This window comes from Populus euphratica, unplaced genomic scaffold (genome assembly GCF_000495115.2).
Source record: "Populus euphratica unplaced genomic scaffold, PopEup_1.0 scaffold32.1, whole genome shotgun sequence".
Lineage (NCBI taxonomy): Eukaryota > Viridiplantae > Streptophyta > Magnoliopsida > Malpighiales > Salicaceae > Populus > Populus euphratica.
The window spans coordinates 2192401-2214150 of record NW_011499861.1 but is presented as its reverse complement, the minus strand read 5'-3'; the positions used below and the strand labels follow the sequence as shown (position 1 = coordinate 2214150).

Here is a 21750-nt window from a genome sequence, read left to right as displayed (position 1 = left end):
TTTTTATTTATTTATTTGCGTTCGAAGTTTAGCAAGCATTGAAATTGTTGCCGGAAAAAAACCACAGGCCCGCTAAGCTATCAAAATTTGCCTCTTTCTTAAAAGAGGTCGGCCATTTTAGTTTTTAATTGAGCCATCCATGACATTACGATCGGGGGCTGTCATCCCGGAATCACTCAAAACAGATTTATTTTTTTCGGTCATTTTAACCCTTTTTTGGGGGGAACATGTCTATAATATCACATTCAAGTACAGCCCTAACAATGTACAGACAACAGGTAAAAAAAAATAGAGATTTTGATAGGCTCTTTAACATTTCGGCAACCTTCAATCTCAGTGACGTCAGAGGGTGGCATGCAGATTGATTCCTCCTTAAATCAGCCACCATGACTTTCCCTCTTAAACCAGGCTAGCGGCGTAGAGCAGAGGTGGACACAAGCTCACTAGCAGGGGTTGTATGTGCTTAATGGACATACAAACAGAGGTTTATTTATTTATTTGAACATGATTGAGAGGAACTTTAACAGCAAAACCTGTCTTCCATATAGGCACATTCCCATTGTGACTAAGAACAGAAAAGAAAAATCTACACCACCACGTGCACGTAACAAGATCTTCGTGCGAATTTCTTAATCTGAGTGTAAACCAAAATGATATACATATATAACAACTCTTACGCGCGGAAGAGTAGAAATAAAAACCAAACGGAAATCCTGGGATGCTTAGCATAAGGGTTATACACCAACTTGGCAGAAAGGACTGGCAAGGTTTCCAGCATAGTCACTCTCGCTTAGATAGATCAGGATACCAACTAGTTACTCAGCCCAGAAGGGATGGTAAAATAAACAAAGGTAAGTTATAATTATTATACATAGATGACAGGTTAGAATGCTAACTCGTCATCCACTTCATCCTCTGAATTCCAATCATATTCAAAGTCTCCTTCTCCCCTCAACACATTCATAATCTGCTCCCAATCAACACGCCCATGCAAATTTCCACCATGATATGAGGAGTCCTCATCAGGTAAGTTTGGTGGGTTACAAGTCTCGGCTTTCAGTATAAACTTCCCAGAAGGTCCAAGCATTTCAACACCAAATGCTGGTGATAATGGCCTACCTTTAACTTGAACTTGAGCCACGCTGCAATACAACAAGAAAGTGCATTAAAAACAGAAACCATACATGATAGTCAGTAGTCCTGATTCCAGCACACTGCAAACTGGTGGTACAGGGTAACAATTGCAATAGCTCTGCATCAAGGAATAGTTTCTTTAACTTTCAGATGTTAAAGGCTGACAAAAATTTTGAAAAATTTATCAATTCACAAAGTCACCAAGACACAGTTTCTATTTTTATTCCCACAACAAAGATTTGGCCAACACTTGACCTCATCAAATTTTATGCACATGCAGGGAATCAAGCCTGGTCACTGAAATTAACACTGTTATTTGAACATATTCAAGGAGATTAGCACACCATGAAAAGCCTCTCGCACACGCAAGGTTGTGTGTGTGTGGGGGGGGGGGAGTGAGAGAGAGTTCCTAGAGTAGTGATCCTACTCACATAAAAGTGAGATCCACCATGATAACCATCCATAAATCTCACTATTATGTGGGTGGGGCAGCATTATATATATATATATATATCAACACCAAAATAAAACCACTAAAGAAGAGCGGGTTGAACAAACCATATATAGAACAAGCCATCCATTTCCTGCCTCTGAACCCTTCCCAGCAGCTCAATCTGCAAAATCCCACCAATGCAAACAACTGGTTCTGGAAGCCTGAAGTTCTGCAAGCTGCTCTCCTGTTCATGTAGAAGGCTTTGACAAATTAGGAATTCTGTTGAGAATTCACTCAAAGAAAGTTGTAATGACTCAAAAGCACGTGAATAGGAGCTCATGCCCCAAGCAAGCACACATACAGACACAGACACAGAGCAGCTGACAAAGGATATATTTAGGATAGAAATCATAGAAACCATTAAAGACAACAGAAAATATTGTTCTCTTTACAAAAATTTCTAAAATGCAGAATCTTCTCTTGCTACATGAAGACTAACCATTCAGTGTTCTCAAAGAGTTTGTAATTCCAAATACTGTTCCTGTTCTTTTATCACACAGACTACAAAAAAAGATAAAATCAATCACTGTATATGGTTTATGATCATGTTACTTGGGATTTAGGAAACATCCTTTGGGATTGCAAAATGAAAGGTTGCTACTTGCATTTGTCTGTGAAAAAATTGGTTATTACATTGCTTAATTTACTCTCCAAGGTTTCCTGCAATAAGTAACCAACACAGATGCATGCTGCTGTGTCTACATATTGGATCCCAACTCCATGTCTACATATCTTAGATTGCCACAATTTCCCACAAAAGGATCCATATACTATGTCTGAATATAGAATGCCACACCTGTGCCAATGTCAATCAATACTATGATCTTTTTACATAAGCTCCACTTATTGAATTGATAAAGAAACTGTAGCTAATAGTAAAGCAGTTCCGTGGCTACATTGATATAGGAAGTGTTTTAGTTAAGAAAAGAAAATAAATCACACCAACTTCATCATGACAAAATAAAGGAAGACATTGTGACATACCTGGGCCATTGGAAACTCTGGTGAAGAGTAAGTCCATATGAACTTGTCATCAGCAGAGTCATCCAATGGTTCACCCAAGGGATCACCCATTGGGTGTATGGGATGACCCATATGAAACCGCACAGACATGGCTGAATATACAGGTGAACCCCGCTGAAAATAAGCTGATCATAAAACCATATGATACCTCAATAAATGAATACTAGAAGGTCAAAACAAATTGAGTAAATGAATTTGTTTAAGTGTATCAGAAGAATAACCTTTGAAAGGTTGTATATTGATTTCAGTAATAACACAGATATCAGCAACCAGTTTATACACAAGTTTCTCGGGCACTGCAGCATCACATTGTCCTTTACTCGACCAGTATGAAGCTCTGCTTTCAATAGGGTCTCCTTGATGCACAGTGTTACGAATGCTTTCCTCTGGATAATTATCAGTGCTAGAAGCACTTATTGCATCCAAAATGCACTTTCCAAAAGGAAATGACATGCACCCTTGAACTAAAAAGGCATACACTTTATGCTCCCTCTTCAGAGTTTCCCATTCCACAAATTTGCTACATCCAACTTCCGAAGCTTTTTCAATATCACAACCGGGTTCAATGACGCATTCAACTCTAAGAAAGTGAGGAAACATTCTCAAGCACAGCTGCTTACAAAGACCATTTGCAATCACTGTGAAGCAAACCAAAACAAATCAAACCATTTCCATAAACATAGAAAAATTCAATGTTAAAGGGAAACTTCCACCAGCCAAACCCTGCAACCATCACTAAAATTTCAATGAAGATTGTAGTTGAGAAGGTAGTCAAGACATCTTTTCAAAAACTATCAAACAATGAATTCATTATATATAGCAAGGTTTAAAACAACTAGGATCAATCTTGTTAAGAAATAATTGAAAACTGTCCCTTAAAATAGAACTTGGGGACAATTGCATGAATGAACCTCGGGGAGAATCTAACTAAATTGCAGCTACCGGAAAATTAATTAATTATAAATTTCTATATGAAAGAGATAACTATTGTTTAAAACCTAAAATGACTAGAAAAACACAAGGAAAAAATCTCAACAGACCAAGAACCAGCCAACATTCATTGCAACAAATGCCGTCTAGTTTTTTCCATGGGCAGAAACTAGACGATCACTTTGAGAGCACAATCATTCTTGCAATGAGTTTCTGTAGATACCAAAAAAGATGCAAAATGCTTCAAAGAGTTTAGTCTAAACAAAATAACACTAAATACTCACCAAAATGTCGCCAAGAACGAGAGACAGAACTAACACGGACAAGATCAGCCGGATCTTCCAAACACCTAAGAATCTTCATCGACGTGTCTTGGTCAAGCCAGTCCAAGAAATCCATACGGATCTCCATTGTAAACGACTTAAACCAATTCACTAACAGCACCGTGCTTTCTTTTTTTGAACCTCAAAAGCTGATTCAAAAGAACATAAAAAACAACACATTACTAACAACTTCATTAAATAACATCAACAGTTCAAGTACATTCCAATATTGAAATAACCAAATGCTTATATTTAAAGCTTCAGTCATCTAACCCTCCTATAACAACACAAATGCCAAAAGCCCTTATGTCAAATTCAAAGTCAAACAAAATCTTGAGAACCACAAGCTTCTAAGAAGCTATCAAGGGACTGGGACCTTGTACAAGCTGAATAATTAGAATTCATTCCCTAATCACTCGCGTGATTAATTTTAACTTCAAAAAAATTAAATGAAATCACTCACGAAATTAATTTTAACTTAAAAAACTTAATTGAAATCATTAAAAAGAGTAAAACCTCTTTAATTTTTTCAAAGGGGACCCAAAAAAACGAGACAGAAGAGTTTCGCATTAAAAGACGAAGAATTCAAAAGGGTTAGTTTAATTCCATTAAATTCAACCAAAAATACACAATCAGGATTTAAAATAGTACAGGTAAAATCAGGATTATCAATGATGAAGATGATGATGGCAATGATCACTAAACATAACAAAAGAATAAAAAAAAAATCAATTAAATCAATGCTACTGGCCATTTCAGGATGAACCCATGAAAAAAAAAATTCAAAAATCAATCAGAAAAGGAGTGATTTTTTGCAAATTGATGGGAGAAAAACAGTGAATGCAAATTTTTTTTTTGAGAGAGAGAGAGAGAGGAGAGGAGAGTAGGGAGAGAGTAAAAAACTGAATTTGAATTTCTAACCTTTGTTGATGAAGAAGAAAAGTGTGCCTCTTTGTCACAAACCCTAGAGAGAGAAAGCTAGCGAGAAACTTTGTTTAGAGATAGAGATAGACTTGGTGGGGATTACGGTAACAGAAAGAATCGTTGTGTTGTGTATAAATGACAGACACAATTTGACGCTTCTATCCGTAATTATTATTATTATTATTAATTGGGTTGGAGCGGATATCTTACGTATCTCCATTCTTTTTTAACATTTTTTTTAATAACATCTCCAAATTTCAGATAACAAGTTTTTGTCGGTCCAGACCCATCAATTTATAAAAATATTTTTTTTATTTTTTTTAAATGGAAGATATTTATGCACTAATTATTGTATAGCTAGTTAGATGATTAGCGCTATATTATTGTCTTACTTTTTATTTTTATAAAAAAATTAGATTTTGACTCGAGTAGATCCAAGTCATTTTAGATCTTGCACAACTCAGGGTTATTTTAGGTTATGTAGTTACAAAATATTATAACAAAAATAATAATATATTTGATATGAATATGTAAAATTATAAAAAAAATATTCATATTGAGAACACAGTAACAATATTTAAAAAAAAATGTTCATATTGAGAACACAGTAACAATATTTTAATATGAATACATTGAATTATATTAAAAATAATAATATTTAAAACACAAATAACAATACAATAAATATGCCACCACAAGCCAGTACAAACACCACATGTGTGTGGTTAACCCAGCACATAGACATTCGCTCAAACATCACGTGTGTGTTTAGTCTACCCAGCATACTAGTAGTCAGCTCAAGCACAGCGAGGGCGCTTGGTTTTCCTTGCACACAGGCAAACAACCCAAGCATCCAAGGCCAAGAAAATCAAGCGCTAAGTGTGGCTGTAACTTGAGGAGCAACAAGCGGGCATGGCCTGCCCCGTGCTCAGGCCTAAAAGCCAAGCTCCAAGTATTCACAGCCCCAGTGAGCACGAATCTAGCCCGATGCTTGGAACCTATTAGCTATAGTCTTACATATATTTTTACTAAACAATACAATTTACAATAAAAAAATACTTATAGAATTACTATAATGCAAATTAATACAATCCACAATAAAAATACTACAATGAATAGTAACCTGCATTATAACTAATCAATTTTAATTATATTTAATTATTCTATCCAACATCCCCTCTATAATCTCTTGTATTTAAAAAAAAAATACATCAAATATTAGATATGGAGTTGCAGGGCCGGGGAAAGGAGTAATCATTTCCTCTAAGAAATATGTACAATAAAAACTATAATATAAAATAATATTTTACCAATTAAAAATTTTAAGAATAAAATTAAGTTTATACATAATTATTATAACATCAATTCGCATACGTTGTCAAAGCAACCATAATTCTTCTAACTCATTCTTTATTTTATTTCATTTTACTTTTTTGCAATGGCCTTTTTTTTATGAATTTGTATTAAATTGTAAAAAAAAAAGAGTACTAAATATTGATAAAAAAATTTAATGGGATCATATTTTATCGGGATAGATACAACTAACGTCACCAGCGCTGTATCGCAGGGTCAAATTGTTATTTTTTTAATAAAAAATGATATTAATAAAAATATTAAAATTTATTTTAAAAAGAAGTGATCCCACAAAAAAGTTGAATCAACCTTAGTTAACTTGTAAACTTGCAGTTCAGGTTAAGTGATTGGGATAACTTGATAAAAAAACAAAAAAAAAACCACAAAGTTCATTTAAAAAAAAATTAATATCAAATGATGAGTTGGAAAAGAAAATAAGTAAAAATAAAATCAACTTGTATTAATTATCCAAACTCATAACTTGATCATTAGATTAGAAACGCCTCACTTGAAGAAAAAAAAACAAAGTTTAATCCCTAACCAATTAAATGTTGGAGGATGAAATTAGAAAAAAAAAAACCATTACAAAATCATCCAAAACAAAACAAAAAATATCAATTAAAAAGATCAACATTAAAATAAAAAAATTTAATTAAAGGACAATTGCAATTTATTGATTGAAAGGGTGAAATTGAACCAATCAAATATTAAATGATGAAATTAAAAATAAAAATTATACAAAAGGATTCAAAATAAAAAATAACAATTAAAAGGACACGGAAATAAAAAATAAATAAGAGGATAACTATTTTTCATTATTAAATGATGAAAGTGAAAATAAAATCAATTTAACAAAACAATAATAAAAAGAATAAGGTTCAAAATTAAAATAAAAAAATAAAAGATAAATACAAAATTTTTATTGAAAGATGAATTTGATATAAACCTGGTGGATATAAAGATCCAAAACTAAAGTTAAAATTGATCATAAGTCCTAAAAAGCTAAGATCATGTTTGGAATTCAGCTTGATACAATAATAACATATATAGATGTACCAAGACTATAATAATCAGACCCTCACCCAACAATTATAGAGAATAACAGATAAGAAATAAAAAATAAGAAAAATGTCATGATGATTAGTTAATTCATTGATAAGTCAAGAGAAGTTTTTTAAGGAATTAAAATAAGAAAAATCTCTCATGATATATAATAATAATTGTTAAAATAAATGTTTGTTTATTTTTATTATTTTATTAAAAAAATTAAATATATGCTAAATAATTTTATTTATAATAAGTAAAAAATCCTAAACAATATTGAAAAAATAATAAAAGAACTCTACATAAAATAGAAAAAAAAATATTAAATCAATTAGGGAACAAATACAAATCTTGTACCATAGCTTCTGAATCTTATCGTAAGTCCTTCCGAATGTTCGATTGACATGAAATTTTAATCAAATATAAAATAAGACATCAAGGCTTGTAAAAAAATAAAGAATCTATTAGTAAAATTTTAGTTTAGTCCAATATTCAAATCAAAATTTATATTCACCAATATAAAATTGAATATTAGTAAAATAAATCCAATCCATATGTAAATAGAAAAACAAGTTAAATCCTCCAGTTTTTTAGGAAATAAGGTTTAAATATCTTGATTAATCCATTGAATATCTCTTTAATTTTTTTTTAGTTCACGACCTTATAATAAGCTTAATTATCATATATAATTAAAAATGAAAAAAAAAACCGATTAGACTAAGGAAATTAAAACAAAATTAATCTAAAAAATCAGACTAAGAAAAAAAGGAAGCAGACCCAGCCAATCCGAAGAGGTGCTCAAAGAAAAAAAACTTGATGGCATGGGTGTGTGTGGAGGTGAGCGAAACTCGAGCCTTCCAGGTGACGTGTGACTGTGCCCAAATGTTGATGTGATTGTCCAGGACGAGAAAGCAAAAAGGCCCAGCAAAATGACAGATCCCGTGTGCAAGCCTTTAACACGTGGCACTTGTTTCATTAATCAGATCTGATGATATTAAAAGAGCTCACAAATCATGAGGTTGAGTCTAGCAACGTCGATGTTTATTTTCGGTTTTCATTCGTAAGAATTAAGTTTACATCTCCGTACAGTTTTAAGACTAGTTTAAGCCCGTTTAATTGCTCCGACTCTAATTGTTCAATTCTCTTTGTTTTTTAATTTAATTCCCCAATCTATCCCTGTAAATCTAATTATTATTTTTTATTTTTAAATTTAATATCTTTTTTTTTTGCATTCAAACTTACACTTATGTATAAAACTCAAATTCCACCTCATTTGTTAACAAAAAAAGAATATATATAATTAATGCCACATGACATTTTTTTTCAAATATATTTCCTCGTAAATCAATTTAGATTTAAGTTTTTAATGTAAGGATACCTTCGTTTATTAGGATGAGAATATATCCCAAAAGATTAGATTGGACAATAATCTTAGCTAATAAATAAGCAGCAAATAAATTTATAGGGACGTATTAGAAACTAAACCTTAAATATAAAAACAAATTAAGCTAATTCTTCCAAAAATTAAACCCTTCGGAAGTATGCCAACATATTAATTAGGGCATATACTTCAGGCATGGTAATGAAAACACATTTGTGCTTATAAACCTACAATTATTAGTTATTAGGGATGACAAAGGTATCACAAATTGATTTTCTATTATATCAACATCGATATCCATTCTTATATCTAAGAAAAGATATTCACACTCTATCTATTATTCATTAAATAAAAAATTTAAATATTCACACTCTTATATTGGATTTTCACATGGTTTATTATTTAATATAATATAATAATAATAATAATAAATGTTGTGCGTGTAATATTAATTTGGGTTAGCTTAAAGTTAATCCTTAAGCAAAAAACACGGCTTATTCTAAAATAAAAAATAATTAAAAGCATAGGGAATAAATGTAAAAGAAAAATAAATTGAAGGGGTTATTTTGAAATTTTACAGGAGTTGGGACAAAATTTTAAAAGAAAAGAGAAAAGAAGAAAGAAAAACAATGGTCATTGCCGATAAAATGCTATCAATATTGAAAAACACGTAATGCCACCATGTATACGTGATGTTTTGAAAATTAGTAGGAAAGGGCAACCAAGCCCTTAGTGACTTAAAGAGTAAGTATAATTAAATGAGGGGTATTGTGATAATTGAATAATAGTTGATAAATATAAATAGAAAGCAAATAAAACAAAAGACCAAAAGAGAGAGCTGTGTTTTTTTGAGAGCAAACGTAAGAGAGGGAGAAGGGAGAAGGAAGAAGAAGAAGAGAAAAGGGGGGAAAAGAAGGGAAAGGGAAGAGATTGAGAAGAAATAACTTTAAAGGTAAGATTTAAGTTGTTAAATGTATAAATGTGTTGTTTGAAATTTAAATTTATGTTTTGATAAATATTAGGGTTCTGAAAATTTGTGTTTTGGGTTAATTGATGAATTAATTTGAATGTTATAGGGTTGATTGTTGTGGGTAATTGATTAATTAGTTGATTTTGAGAGATTGTTGGTAAAGATGATGATGTTGAGTTATGTTTTGTGTAAATTGTGATTTTTGAGTTGGAATTCTAGAAAGAACAGTAGGTAATCTGTGAATAATTCTGGGTTTGAGGTTGAAGATGACGAAAATTCAATTTGGTCCCTCAATTTGTGGAAATTACAATTTAGTCCATAAACTTTGAAAAAAATATAATTTGACCCCTAATGGTATTTTGAGATTCTGGACAGTGTTATTATGAGGTTAAGGATGATGAATCTCAGTTTGATAATTGATTTGGAATATTTTCAGTTTGGTCCTTAAATTTAAGAAATTACAGTTTAGTCCCTAAACTTTGGAAAAATTATAATCTGACCCCTAATGGTATTTTGAGATTCTGGACAGTGTTATTATGAGGTTAAGGATGATAAATCTCAGTTTGATAATTGATTTGGAATATTTCCAGTTTGGTCCTTAAATTTAAGAATTTACATTTTAGTCCCTAAACTTTATAAAAATTACTTTTAGGTCCCTAGTTCGTTCTGGACAGAATGAAGGATGGTTTATGGGTGAAATTTCAGTATGGTTATATATTTACAGTTTGGTCCAGTTTTGGTAAAATTACATTTTGGTCCCTATTTGGATAATTATCATTTTAGTCCCTAAACCTAGGAGAGTAAACCTAGTTTTATTTTATGCATTGAGATATTTTGTTTGAGTTGTTTTTGAGTATATGTCATATATTGTTGTAGGTTCTCTTAACGATCCTCAATAGGATTTTCGGGTCTTTCGTCTGACGTTCCTTTAGTTCTATATTTTCCGGGTGAGTGGGATAATCTTTAATATGCATATAATATAAGTAAATATGTATGTTGATTATATGATGAGTACGATTAGTTAATCTCTTGAATATTTATATTTATATATTTTGCTTTGTTTTCCGAGTACTCATCTATTCTTGAAATTTGCACTCGTATTTTATTGAGCTAAATTCTATTTGATATGATATACGTTTCTTTGATGATTCTGTAAATATCTATTATGCCTTGATATAGGACAGACCAGTAACTCCATGCTAACGGAGAGTAGTTAGCCTATGTGCACATAGTATTCTGTATACCTAGCTGATGAGAGAAGCATCAGCCTGTGGCGACTGATCATCCCACAGTGGTCACCTTCGGGTGTCATCTGATCTCTGACATGTATTCCACTATGTTATGATAATATGTTCAGTATTTATATTTATATTTATATGTATATGTATATGTATATCAAGATAAATCATCTGACAAATTATTAATATGAAAATATCTAAAATGTATATTAAATATTATTCCCTCACTGAGTTGGTTGAACTCACCCCTCATTCTTAATATTATTTCAGGTTCTTAGTTTCTGATAGCAGTTGGACTTTGTTGAGTGTTCCTACTTCTTCAGTTTTGGGTCGGTATGCCTTGCTTATTGTTCAAGGTTGTTTTGATTCGATGTCTTAGACGCTCCACTATTACTCTGTTTTAATTAAGTTTGGATTTTGACAATGTAATGAGTATTATGAATTATTATTTTTGTTTTAATTACTGATGAAGAGTTTTGAACTATCATTTGATTTCATCAGTTTTGAGTAATATAATATTTCTCAAGATTATGAAATGCTGCGTATTTTTGAATATCTTGTTCTTTTGATATGTCTATTTTGAGGCTTAGCGTAGATAGGGTGTCCTTTCGACACTGCTCCTGCGTTGCCGATCATGGACCCGGGATTCGGGTCGTGACAGTATAAGACATCAAGATATTCTAAACATTGCTCCTGAAGGCTACTTTTGGTTGCTGAAAGGCTCCACAAGCGTTGCTTACATAGCACGAGACTGTTCACATATCGATGAGTGCAAGTAAGTTTTTTTTAAATAATATTTAATATATGATAATTACAATAACATCATTGAATAACCTCTAAAATTACAACAAAACAAATGTACAATGATAAAAAAAAAAACCTTATGAAAGAGTAATATCTTTTTTATCTGCAAGGTTACTAAAGTAATTGCACTATTCCGAATAAAATGAAAGTACTAAAATACTCCAAAGACAAAGGCATAACTATTTTTTTATTCCAGTGCTAAAATAATAATTTTATTGTGTCGAAATTTTTGAAATGACAAATCTAACCCCCCATAATATGTTAAAAACAATTATATCTTAGCAAAAATATAATATTGTCCTCAATGCCATGTTCAATAGTTTTATTTTGCAAAGGTAATTTTATAATTTTACTATTATAATGAATAATAATATATGTCTTGGGGCACGATAACTTCTTTTTTAGTTTTTTTTCTAACTAGTTTCCTTTGTGCTATGTGGGTTAGATTTAACTAGTTTCTTAACTCATGTCATGTTGTGGCTTAATTTTTTTTAAAAAATTAATGTAAACAAAAAAATATTCAAGTTTCAAGTAACTAATTTGTATTCTTATTAAACCTAATCCAATAAATCAACCTAAAATTCTTTCAATCTTACTTTTTGCTTAGCTTTAATTTAAAATTAATTCATGTGGAAGTTATTTTAACATTATTCATTTGACTTGTTAAGTTTAAAGACAACACAAATAACTAGTAAAAATACATTGTTTGACTTTAAATTTTTTTTGAAGATTATATGTTTTTAGATATTAAGATGACAACATATTAGATTAACTCAAGTTTCATGATTAACCCGCCAAGCCAACAGTATGGATCATGGACTCCACTGAATTTAACAACTTTATTTTTTTATAAAAAAACTATTTTTGTACTTAATGATGGGATAACAAAAATAGATATTTGTAAAATTTAGTACGAACAAAATATCGAGATATTTGTTTAAGACCGCGGTAACTTCATTGAAAAAAAACTAAAATAAATTATGAATATTGATTCAAAATCAACTACATATTGAAGGATGAAATTAAAAAAAAAAAAGCTAAAAAGAATTCAATCAAAAGAGAAAAAAATTGAAAGATGAGATTTTTTAAAGAAAAAGAACTATTCAACATTGTTATTAAATTCAACCTAGTGGATCAACCTTGAAACTTCCTATCTCAACTCCTTGCCTAAACCAAATTTAAAATTAACTTGTATGAAAATTATCTCAACATGATTTAGTTAGTCTTTAAAGAAAAACATGATTTAACTTTAAAAAATAATAATTCAAGATGACTTTTTTTTTTCTAATATTGAAACGACAGCATATTTAATTGATCTAGGTTTTATTACTTAACTTGTCAAATCCGCAATTCGGCATCATGAACTCTATTAAGTTTTTAAAAATTAATAATTTTTTTTTATTTAATTTTATGATAAAAAATAGACGCTTGTAAAATTAAATACCAACCAAATATTAGATTGTTTATTTGGAATTATGATAATTTTATAAAAAATAAATCAAAATAAATTATAATAAATAATTTAAAATTTAAAAAATTATTATTTTTAATTTTTTTTTAATTTGTTGACTTTGAATCGAAATCAACAAATTGTCCAAAAAAAAAGAAATTTAGATAATTATCCAAAATAACAATATTCCAGTCGAATTATCAGAATGCTCCTACCTGTTTCACGTATCAATTGGCGCGTGGGTCCTCGTAGTGGTGGTAGCTAGTGAGAACTTGGGAAGCAAGTTTACAAACTATTTATTTTTGTATTTTAAAAGTTTTTTTTTAAATTATTTTTTTATTTAATATTTTCAAATTGTTTACAGCATATCAAAAATAAATTTTAAAAATAAAATAAACATTATTTTAAATAAAAAAACTTTAAAAATCATCTATTATTATAATTCCAAACACGTTATTTGCCTAGTGAAAAGTGCTTCTAACAGAAGTAATAGAAAGGAACCAACCCCTTTATTCCCTTCAGCTTGCTCTGAAAGGAGTGAGCAGTGACCATTTCTATTTATCAATCAATGGCCCCATTGGTGGACTCTCCATGGACTCTATTGGTCAATAGAGAATGTGATAGCCAATGTAAATAACGGAGGCAGACACGCGCTCACTTTCCTCTGATAGCCATCCACCTCTTCTCCTTGTATAAATCAATCGGCCTCTTCTTCCTTCCTGTCTTAGGAAGACGAGTCAATAGCAATTTCTCATCCGGTGAGTCAAGTTTCACTCTTGAAACGCTTTGGTAGTAGGAGTGTTTTTTTTATTCTAATTTTCATTTGGCTTTTTTGTCTTGGTTAGTCATGGCGAATCCGAGAAGCTCAGTCCAGCTCCAGCTTATGAAACCAGTTGGATTTAGATTTCATCCAACCCATGAAGAATTAATAAGTAATTATTTGGTGCCCAAAACGCGTGGTGATAACGTGAAGGACTTGCTACTCATGGCAGAGGTGATCCTTTGCAAGCATGAACCATGGGATCTACCTGGTAATAAAAATTGACATCTGTATATCTTGTATGTTAATGTCAGAATGTTTTGTTAATGTTGCTTGCACTCATGTCTGCGTAGATAAATCGATTATGAAGTCAGATGATCAAGCGTGGTATTTCTTTTGCCCTCGCGAACTCAAGAATTCGAACAGAAAATTTTCTAACAGAAGAACGAAGGCGGGATTCTGGAAATCAACCTGCCAGGGAAAGCCCATAAAGGCTAAGCATACCAAGAAAGTGATCGGTATAAGAAAGACCTTGGTTTTCCATGAAAAAGCTGGGCCGAAAGCTAAGAGGACTGGGTGGATCATATACGAATATGATATCACCGATTCTAGGCTGTCTAAAGAAGTAAATGCCAACTTTAATCTCCATGGTTGAAGTAACACAGTGTTTGATGGATCATTTGGGAAATTGTGGTCTAAATAGTTGCTTCACTTTTGTGTTTTGACATTTTCAGGGGCAATATGTTCTTTGTAGATTGAAGAAAAACCCAGATGAGAAGACCAAGAAAGGGGAACAAAATCACCACATGACTACAGTCTCAGATAATGATGCTGAACCAAGTCAGAGTGTGGCTTCTAATTCTGAAAGTCAAAATGGAAGTGCGATGACGGTGAATTCAGCTTTTGATGCAAGTGAACTAAGCCACCATGTGGCTACTAATAATTTTGAAACTCGAAACTCAAATGGGCTGATGAATTACTCAGATCCTCAAGTTAGTGAATTAAACCACTACATGGCTTCTGATTTTAGAAATCGGAACTCAAATAAGGTAAAGTCTAATTCAGCTTATGCTGGAAGTGGGTCGCTCCACTCCATGTCTTCTAATTCTAAAACTCTATACTGGAATCAGCCGACAGTTGGTTCAGATTATAAAGGAGGCAAAAGTCACTATAAGGCTTTTGATCCGGAAACTCAAATTTCAAACAACATGATTACCATGCCAATTAATGAGAATTGGTTAATGGCTTATGAGAAATGGTTAATGGCTTCTGATTTTAAAAATCAGGACTCGCCCTCTCAACCTGAAGGTGAATGCGGTCCTTCCGTGGTGATCCCTTCTGTGTTTATAAATCAATCAACTAATGATAGTGAATCCAGAAGCCAAATGGCTTCTGAATTTATAAATCAAAATGCAGACAAGGAAATCGATATACCAGCCTTCGGTGAAAGGAGTTCCCTCACAGAAACTCCTTCGGATTTTTTAAATCAAAATCCTTGTAAGAAGACTGATATGTCAACCTTTGAAGAAGGTTATTCGAGTAACTCGACGACTTCTATTTCAGACAATAATCTAGGTGATGGCGCGCTTCCAGAGGTGAGTTTTAAGTAACATGCCTTGCAGATTATTTTTAATTTTTCTTATGTGTTTTGAGTAGCAAACCGTAGCTTATTCTTACCCTACAAGATACTTCCTGCAGGTAATCCGTGAGAAGTTGGAAATGCTGGAAAAGTTTCTTGAGCTATAGAAAACAGCCTTAACACTGCACTTCAGCTGCCAGTATGCGTGGAATACAGCCACTACATGCGCTTTGATACCTGTGCATCTACTTAAAAATATCAGTTCTCTAGTCCTACACCCCCTTCATTTCCTATTTGCTATTTGAACCAAAAAAAAACCATACCGAACAGTCATAAGGAGTTTATTATTTATGGCTTAAGAGGGCAACTACTAATGCTCCTCTAATCATCCAATTAGGGTGACTTATGTCGCTCTATTTGTTTGGATCCTTGAATGCTTGCTGATCTATATATTCAGCTTGCTTAAATGATGATGTTGCTTAGTTCGGCTTCATGAAGCTGCAATCCTTTAAAACATAGCCTTGCTGTCCAAATCTGCAGCTATATCTACAGAAAGTCTTACTACTATTAGCGGACATTGCAGCTTTGTTCTATGATCCTGATGCGATTGTTGTCCCTCAGTCCTAAAGACATTATACTTGCAAGTAGTGTGCAAGTTCTATATCTGTACATTTACTTTCTTATTATTCTTATGTGTTTCTGGGTGTGTGAAGGTGAAATCGTATCTAGAGCAAACATCTCTTGTGGATTTTGTATGTATCAGTGTGTTTCAAAGACGTTGAGCAAAACTTATGTTTAATGGATATGTTCTAGCTCTCTTTTCTTATCTTTGTTGAATGTTGGATTGCTAATGTAAAGTGAATGCAGATTGGCACTAGAGTGTGGTGATTATGTTACTGAAGGTTTAGAATGACGTTAATGTGCTGATCAACATTGGATAGATGTGATGCAACTTTCTGTCCTGGTGAATGGCGATGATCCTATTAAGATTGATTGGTAAATGCTAACTGGTTAGATGTACTAGTAGCGTAACAGAAGGGATTGAAAGCCTCTTGCTGACATGTTACTGATTCAAATTTGCATCTCAGAAGCCAGTGGCAGTGTGTGTTTTCCCGTATCAAACTATGTAGCCTGTCATTAATCTTAAAACAAGACCAATTTCCTGTATCATTGAAATCCAGCATCATGCACAACATCCAGGACAGAAGTACTAAAGCACGGGAAATATCCAACCCTGAGAGCGAGTGATCGTATGAAAGAGATGGCAGCGATGTAAGCATTTAGCAGAAGAACCAGGGAACAAGCAAGGAGAACAGGAGCTCTGCTGTGTCATTTTAAGCGATCAAATTAAACTTGTAGTCAGATGACTAAGATGTGAAAATGAAGGGACCGATGGAAACCAAAAAATGGTTCAGGGGGGCGAAAGTGGTGGGATCGGACAGAAGAACTTCGGAAACAAGTTTGAAAACAAATCTCTAATAGCATATCAAATTCCCAACATGCATACGACTGATATCCATTCTGTATGATAACTTATGGTTTCCACTTTCCAAGGCTCAAGCTTTAGTACTCTTTCCGTGCACACATAATTTAAGGACTAAAATGAAAATGAGTGAGAAATCACATTATACCATCACAACCATGTAGAAGAATACAGTAAAATTAAATAATTTGTACAGCACAAAGTATCCTGTAGTCTTCGTAGAGCATCAAAGATGTCTACGAGTGAGCTAGTGAACATTCCAGATTATTGTAGAAGAGGGGCAGTGGCTGGTGGTAAAAGCTTGAGTGCCAAACCTGCCCTGTGGAAAATGCTGTTCATAAAGTGTAAAGAGAAAACGCGTTTCCAGTAGAAAACTACAAATGTGGAACTTCGGAGTCCAGTGCCTTCAACTTCTTCTCGACAAAGTAGTGAGTACACAGGGAATGGACATTTTCTATCAATCAATGGCCCACCACTAGGGGCGGAGTCAAAATATTTTATACGAGGAGATAAATTATTAATAAATAATATATTATATAAATATTTATTAAAAAAATTCATAAAATATATATTAATTTATATCAAATAAAATTAATTTAAAAATTCATATCAATTTATCAAAATCAAAATCTATTTCAACTCATATATATATATATATAAACACTCCAAGTATATTGTAGATATTTAATTAAGGAACAATGCTTAGTGTATATATAAGATGAACAATGATTGAAAAATATTTTTATTTAATATTTTATTTACAAATAAATTATATAAAAATATTAAATTTTAATAAACTATTGTCAATGTAAGAGATGCCAAAAATAATGGTTTTGCATGAATATTAATTTATTTTTTTATAATAAAAAATACTTAATGGATTAAATTAATAAATTTAAATATTTATTTTAAACATATTTATATAAAATTTTTTAAATTATCATAAATTCTAATATTTTTAATAACTAATTATAAAAAAATTAAAATTAAAATAAAAAAATAAATTTTTTTTACCTAAAACATAAAGCAAAAAACAAGAAAAATTAATTGATGAGTTAAGCAAGAGACAGGAACGGCAAGTGAACAATATTTGATAGGCGAAGATAAAGAAAGAAAAGGAAAAAATGGGGAAAATTAGGGCAATGATGTGTGCATATGTATTTATTAACATATGAGTTTAATATATTAATGTAAAAATATATTAAAAAAAATAATTAAGGGGGCCGCCACTGCACATCACTACATTGGTGGACTCACCATTGGTTCTATTGGTCAATTACTTATAAGAAGAGAATCTCTAGCACTTGGTGTAAATATTTTATCTTAAAAGCATGCTCACACTGTCCATCCACTCCCCTCTCTCGTTTCCAACTTCCCACTGAAGCGAGCACTTCTCCATTCTTTCAAGACCAGATTCCTGTTTTAGGAAGAGTAATGAATTCCGATTTCTCATCAGGTCAGTCAAATTCACCCTTTCAACACTAGTCATCTTCATCTCCAACGTAGTACACTACTTGGTTTTGTTTATTATTTCTAATCGATCGGTTATGGTTATGGTAGTCATGGCGAATCCAATAAGCTTAATGCAATTAATGAAAGCTGGATTTAAATTCCAACCATCCCCTGAAGAATTAATAATCAATTATTTGGTGCCGAAATCACGTGGTGGTATTGTGGAAGGCGTGCCCATGGCAGAGATTAACCTCTGCGAGCATGAACCATGGGATCTACCTAGTAATAACACACGACTATAGTGTTTTCCCTCTCTCTCTCTCTCTCTATATATATATATATACATATATCTGTCAGGATATTTTGTTGATCAAGATGGCTGGATTTATTCCTTGCAGATAAATCGATTATAAATTTAGCTGATCAAGAGTGGTATTTCTTTTGCCCTCGCGATCTTAAGTACGAGAAGAAGAGCAGACTTTGTAATAGAAAAACAAAGGCCGGATACTGGAAGTCGACCTGCAAGATAAAGCCAATCATGGCCGGGCATACTAAGAAAAACATTGGTGTCATGAAGACTTTGGCTTTCTATAAAACAGCTCGGCCGAAAGATGTAAGGACTGGCTGGATGATATACGAATTTGACATCGTCACCAATTCTAGCCTCTCTAAAAAGGTAAATTCATGGTTGAAGTAACACTGTGTTCGATGGATGAGTTGGGAAATTGCGATCTAAAGAACCCGTTCACTTTCTTGTTTTGACATTTGCAGGGTCAATATGTTCTCTGTAGATTGGAGAATAGATCAGATGAGAGGATCAAGAAAGGTGAACAAAATCACCTTATGGCTTCAGTCTCTGTTTCTGAAGCTGTACCAGGTCAGAGTATGACTTCTGATTTTGAAAATCAAAACTCAAGTGAGATTGTTGTGAGTTTAGCTTCTGATGATAGTGAATTAAGCCACCATGCGGGCTCTGATTCTGGAAACCAAAACTCAAGAGAGCTGACCCCAACTCGCCAAGTTAGTGAATTAAGCCACTACATAGCTTCTGATTTTAAAAATCAGAACTCATGTCAGTCAGGGTCTAATTTAGCTTACGATGGAACTGGTTCGTGCCACTCCACGGCTTTTAACTCTGAAACTCAATACCGGAATCAGCCAACAGTTGGTTCAGTTTGTATTGTCAACAAAAACCATTATATGGCTTTTGATTTGGAAAATCAAAACCCAAATGAACTGCTGACAGTTGATTCAGTTTATACTGTCAGCAAAAACCATTATATGGCCCCGAATGAGCTGCCGACAGTTGATTCAGCTTATACTGTCAGCAAAAACCGTTACAACCCAAATGAACCGCTGACAGCTGATTCAGTTTATACTGTCAGCAAAAACCATTATATGGCCCCGAATGAGCTGCCGACAGTTGATTCAGCTTATACTGTCAGCAACAACCATTATATGGCTTTTGATTCGTATCAAAACCCAAATGAGCTGCTGACAGCTGATTCAGCTTATATTGTCGACAAAAACCATTATATGGCTTTTGATTCGGAGTATCAGAAGCCCAATGAGCTGCTGACAGCTGATTCAGTCTATGTCAGTGAAAGTCAGTACATGCCTTTTAAAAGCCCAATGAGCTGCTGACAGCTGATTTAGTCTATGATGTCAGTGAAAGTCAGTACATGCCTTTTGATTTAGAAAATCAAAATTTGAACAATATAAATTCTATATCAACTTATGAGAACTCGTTAATGGCTTCTCATGGTTTTGAAAATAAAAATCCACCCTTTCCACCTGAAGGTGAATGTGGTACTTCCGTGGTGATGCCTTTTAAATTTATAAACCAATCAACCTATAATGAAAGCGAACTAAGTAGCCTTTTGGCTTCTGATTTTGGAAACCAAAATCTAGACAAGGAAATTAATTTATCAGCCTTCGATGAAGGTGAATGGAGTTCTCTCACAGCAATACCTTCGGATTTTGGAAATCAAAATCCTTCTAAGAAGGCTGATATATCAACCCATGAAGAAGGTTTCTCGAGTTACTTGATGGTCCCTTTTTCAGAAAATAACCTAGCTGATGTCTCGCTTCCAGATGTAAGAATTAAGTAACATGCATTACAGATTCTTTTTGGTTTTTCTTATGTGATTTGAGTAACAAACCCACGGTTTATTCTTACTTTACATGATACTTTCAACAGGTAAGCCCTGAACTTCTACCAGAGGCGCTGGAAGCAATTTTTGAGCCCCAAAAAAGCCCCAACACAGTACTTCAGCCGCCTGAGTGCGTGGAGGCAAGCCACTCCTACATGGACTATGATACCTCCACGTCTACTTGAACATATCTGTTCTGTGGACCTATACATCAGCGGCACGTTCCTATTCTGCTATTTTAATTTAATATAAACATCCATCCTAAACAATCGATGCAGTTTATTATATATGGCTCAAGAGGGCAAATACTAATGCTCCTCTGATATGCCAACGTGAATAACTGATGTCGCTCTAGTTGTTTGGATCCTTGCATGGTTGCTGATCTGCATATCGTGCTTACTTTATGGTGGATGCTGCTTAGTCCGACTGCATGCCAGCCCGCGCAGCTTCAAGCTGCAAACATCTAAAATATAGCCTGTGCTGTCCCGAATTTGCATGCTATATTCATAGGAAGATTTCACTACTAGTAGCAGAAGATGCGTCTTGTTCTGTTGTCCTGATGAGATTGTTATCCCTAACTACCGAAGTTATTAACTCGAAAAAGCCTGCAAGTTCTACATATCTACAGTTGCTTGCTAGTTATTGTTATTTGTAGCTGTCTGTGTGAAGATGATATGTATCAAGAGCAAAAAGCTCTTATGGACCTTGTATCTAAGTATCAGTTATGTTTCAAAAATGTTAAAACAAAATTTTCTGTTCAATTTATAAGTTCTAGTTCTTCATATCTTTGTTAACTGTTGCTTTACTGATGTGTGAATGCAGAATACTAGTACTAGAATGTCTTGATTATGTTATAGACAGTTTGTAATGAAGAAATCTATATTCATTAATTAGAATTATGTTAATCGACACTGGATCAATTGGATCCAAATTTCAGACCTGGTAAATGGCCATGATTAATTGTCGAATGCTAGCTGGTTAGATGTACCATTAGCATAACAACAGAAGGGATTTGCAGCCTCTTGCTAACATGTTACTGATTCAAAGTTGCATCTCATTTTTTTTTTCTTTATTATTGAAATCCCGCATCAAGCTCAACATCCAGGACAGAAGGACTAAAGCATGGGAAACATCCAACTCTAGAGTAAGGATGGGAATGGGCAGGGCGGAGCAAGAAAAAAAAATTGAGGAGGGCAAAATTAAAAGAATTATTTTAAAAAGATTTGTTTTATTGAAATATATATTAAATGAGGGTC

The 21750-nt window shown here is 32.9% G+C and overlaps 3 protein-coding genes across 7 annotated transcripts; 2 read left to right on the top strand and 1 right to left on the bottom strand.

The window, feature by feature from the left end:
* Nucleotides 1–599: 599 nt before the first annotated feature.
* LOC105124918 (F-box protein At4g00755-like) lies at nucleotides 600–4949 on the bottom strand. The gene is made up of 6 exons (XM_011025120.1): nucleotides 4825–4949; nucleotides 3865–4052; nucleotides 2872–3288; nucleotides 2612–2775; nucleotides 1693–1811; nucleotides 600–1142 (listed from the first exon to the last, which is right to left on the bottom strand). The coding sequence occupies exons 2-6, from the start codon at nucleotides 3989–3991 to the stop codon at nucleotides 884–886; spliced, it is 1086 nt and encodes a 361-aa protein (XP_011023422.1). The 5' UTR covers nucleotides 3992–4052; nucleotides 4825–4949; the 3' UTR covers nucleotides 600–883.
* Nucleotides 4950–13538: 8589 nt separating this feature from the next.
* LOC105124917 (NAC domain-containing protein 86-like) lies at nucleotides 13539–15702 on the top strand. Its single transcript, XM_011025119.1, has 5 exons — nucleotides 13539–13825; nucleotides 13913–14098; nucleotides 14181–14452; nucleotides 14562–15422; nucleotides 15526–15702. The coding sequence occupies exons 2-5, from the start codon at nucleotides 13915–13917 to the stop codon at nucleotides 15571–15573; spliced, it is 1365 nt and encodes a 454-aa protein (XP_011023421.1). The 5' UTR covers nucleotides 13539–13825; nucleotides 13913–13914; the 3' UTR covers nucleotides 15574–15702.
* A 2483-nt stretch (nucleotides 15703–18185) lies between these two features.
* On the top strand, nucleotides 18186–21393 carry LOC105124916 (uncharacterized). Of its 5 annotated transcripts, XM_011025116.1 has the most exons (7): nucleotides 18186–18345; nucleotides 18450–18623; nucleotides 18740–19017; nucleotides 19113–19596; nucleotides 19714–19955; nucleotides 20024–20437; nucleotides 20542–21393. In XM_011025116.1, exons 1-7 carry the CDS (start codon nucleotides 18324–18326, stop codon nucleotides 20677–20679), a joined length of 1752 nt encoding a protein of 583 aa, XP_011023418.1. In that variant the 5' UTR covers nucleotides 18186–18323; the 3' UTR covers nucleotides 20680–21393. The 5 variants fall into 5 exon arrangements, with proteins under 5 accessions (XP_011023418.1, XP_011023417.1, XP_011023416.1 ...); XM_011025115.1 differs by having other exon boundaries at nucleotides 18187–18345; nucleotides 19113–19849; nucleotides 19996–20437; XM_011025114.1 differs by having other exon boundaries at nucleotides 18187–18345; nucleotides 19113–19955.
* The last annotated feature ends 357 nt before the right edge of the window (nucleotides 21394–21750 follow it).

Bases quoted from the DNA above. Each gene is read 5' to 3' on its own strand.
- LOC105124916 (XM_011025114.1), top strand. From the start codon at position 18,324: ATGAATTCCGATTTCTCATCAG. The intron at 18,346-18,449 runs GTCAGTCAAATT...TGGTTATGGTAG, and splicing joins GAATTCCGATTTCTCATCAG to TCATGGCGAATCCAATAAGC. The intron at 20,438-20,541 runs GTAAGAATTAAG...TACTTTCAACAG, and splicing joins CTGATGTCTCGCTTCCAGAT to GTAAGCCCTGAACTTCTACC.
- LOC105124918 (XM_011025120.1), bottom strand. From the start codon at position 3,991: ATGGAGATCCGTATGGATTTCTTGGACTGGCTTGACCAAGACACGTCG. The intron at 2,776-2,871 runs GTTATTCTTCTG...TTTTATGATCAG, and splicing joins CAATATACAACCTTTCAAAG to CTTATTTTCAGCGGGGTTCA. The intron at 1,143-1,692 runs GTTTGTTCAACC...GTTGTATTGCAG, and splicing joins GATGGCTTGTTCTATATATG to CGTGGCTCAAGTTCAAGTTA.
- LOC105124917 (XM_011025119.1), top strand. From the start codon at position 13,915: ATGGCGAATCCGAGAAGCTCAGTCCAGCTCCAGCTTATGAAACCAGTT. The intron at 14,099-14,180 runs GTAATAAAAATT...ATGTCTGCGTAG, and splicing joins TGAACCATGGGATCTACCTG to ATAAATCGATTATGAAGTCA. The intron at 14,453-14,561 runs GTAAATGCCAAC...TGACATTTTCAG, and splicing joins ATTCTAGGCTGTCTAAAGAA to GGGCAATATGTTCTTTGTAG.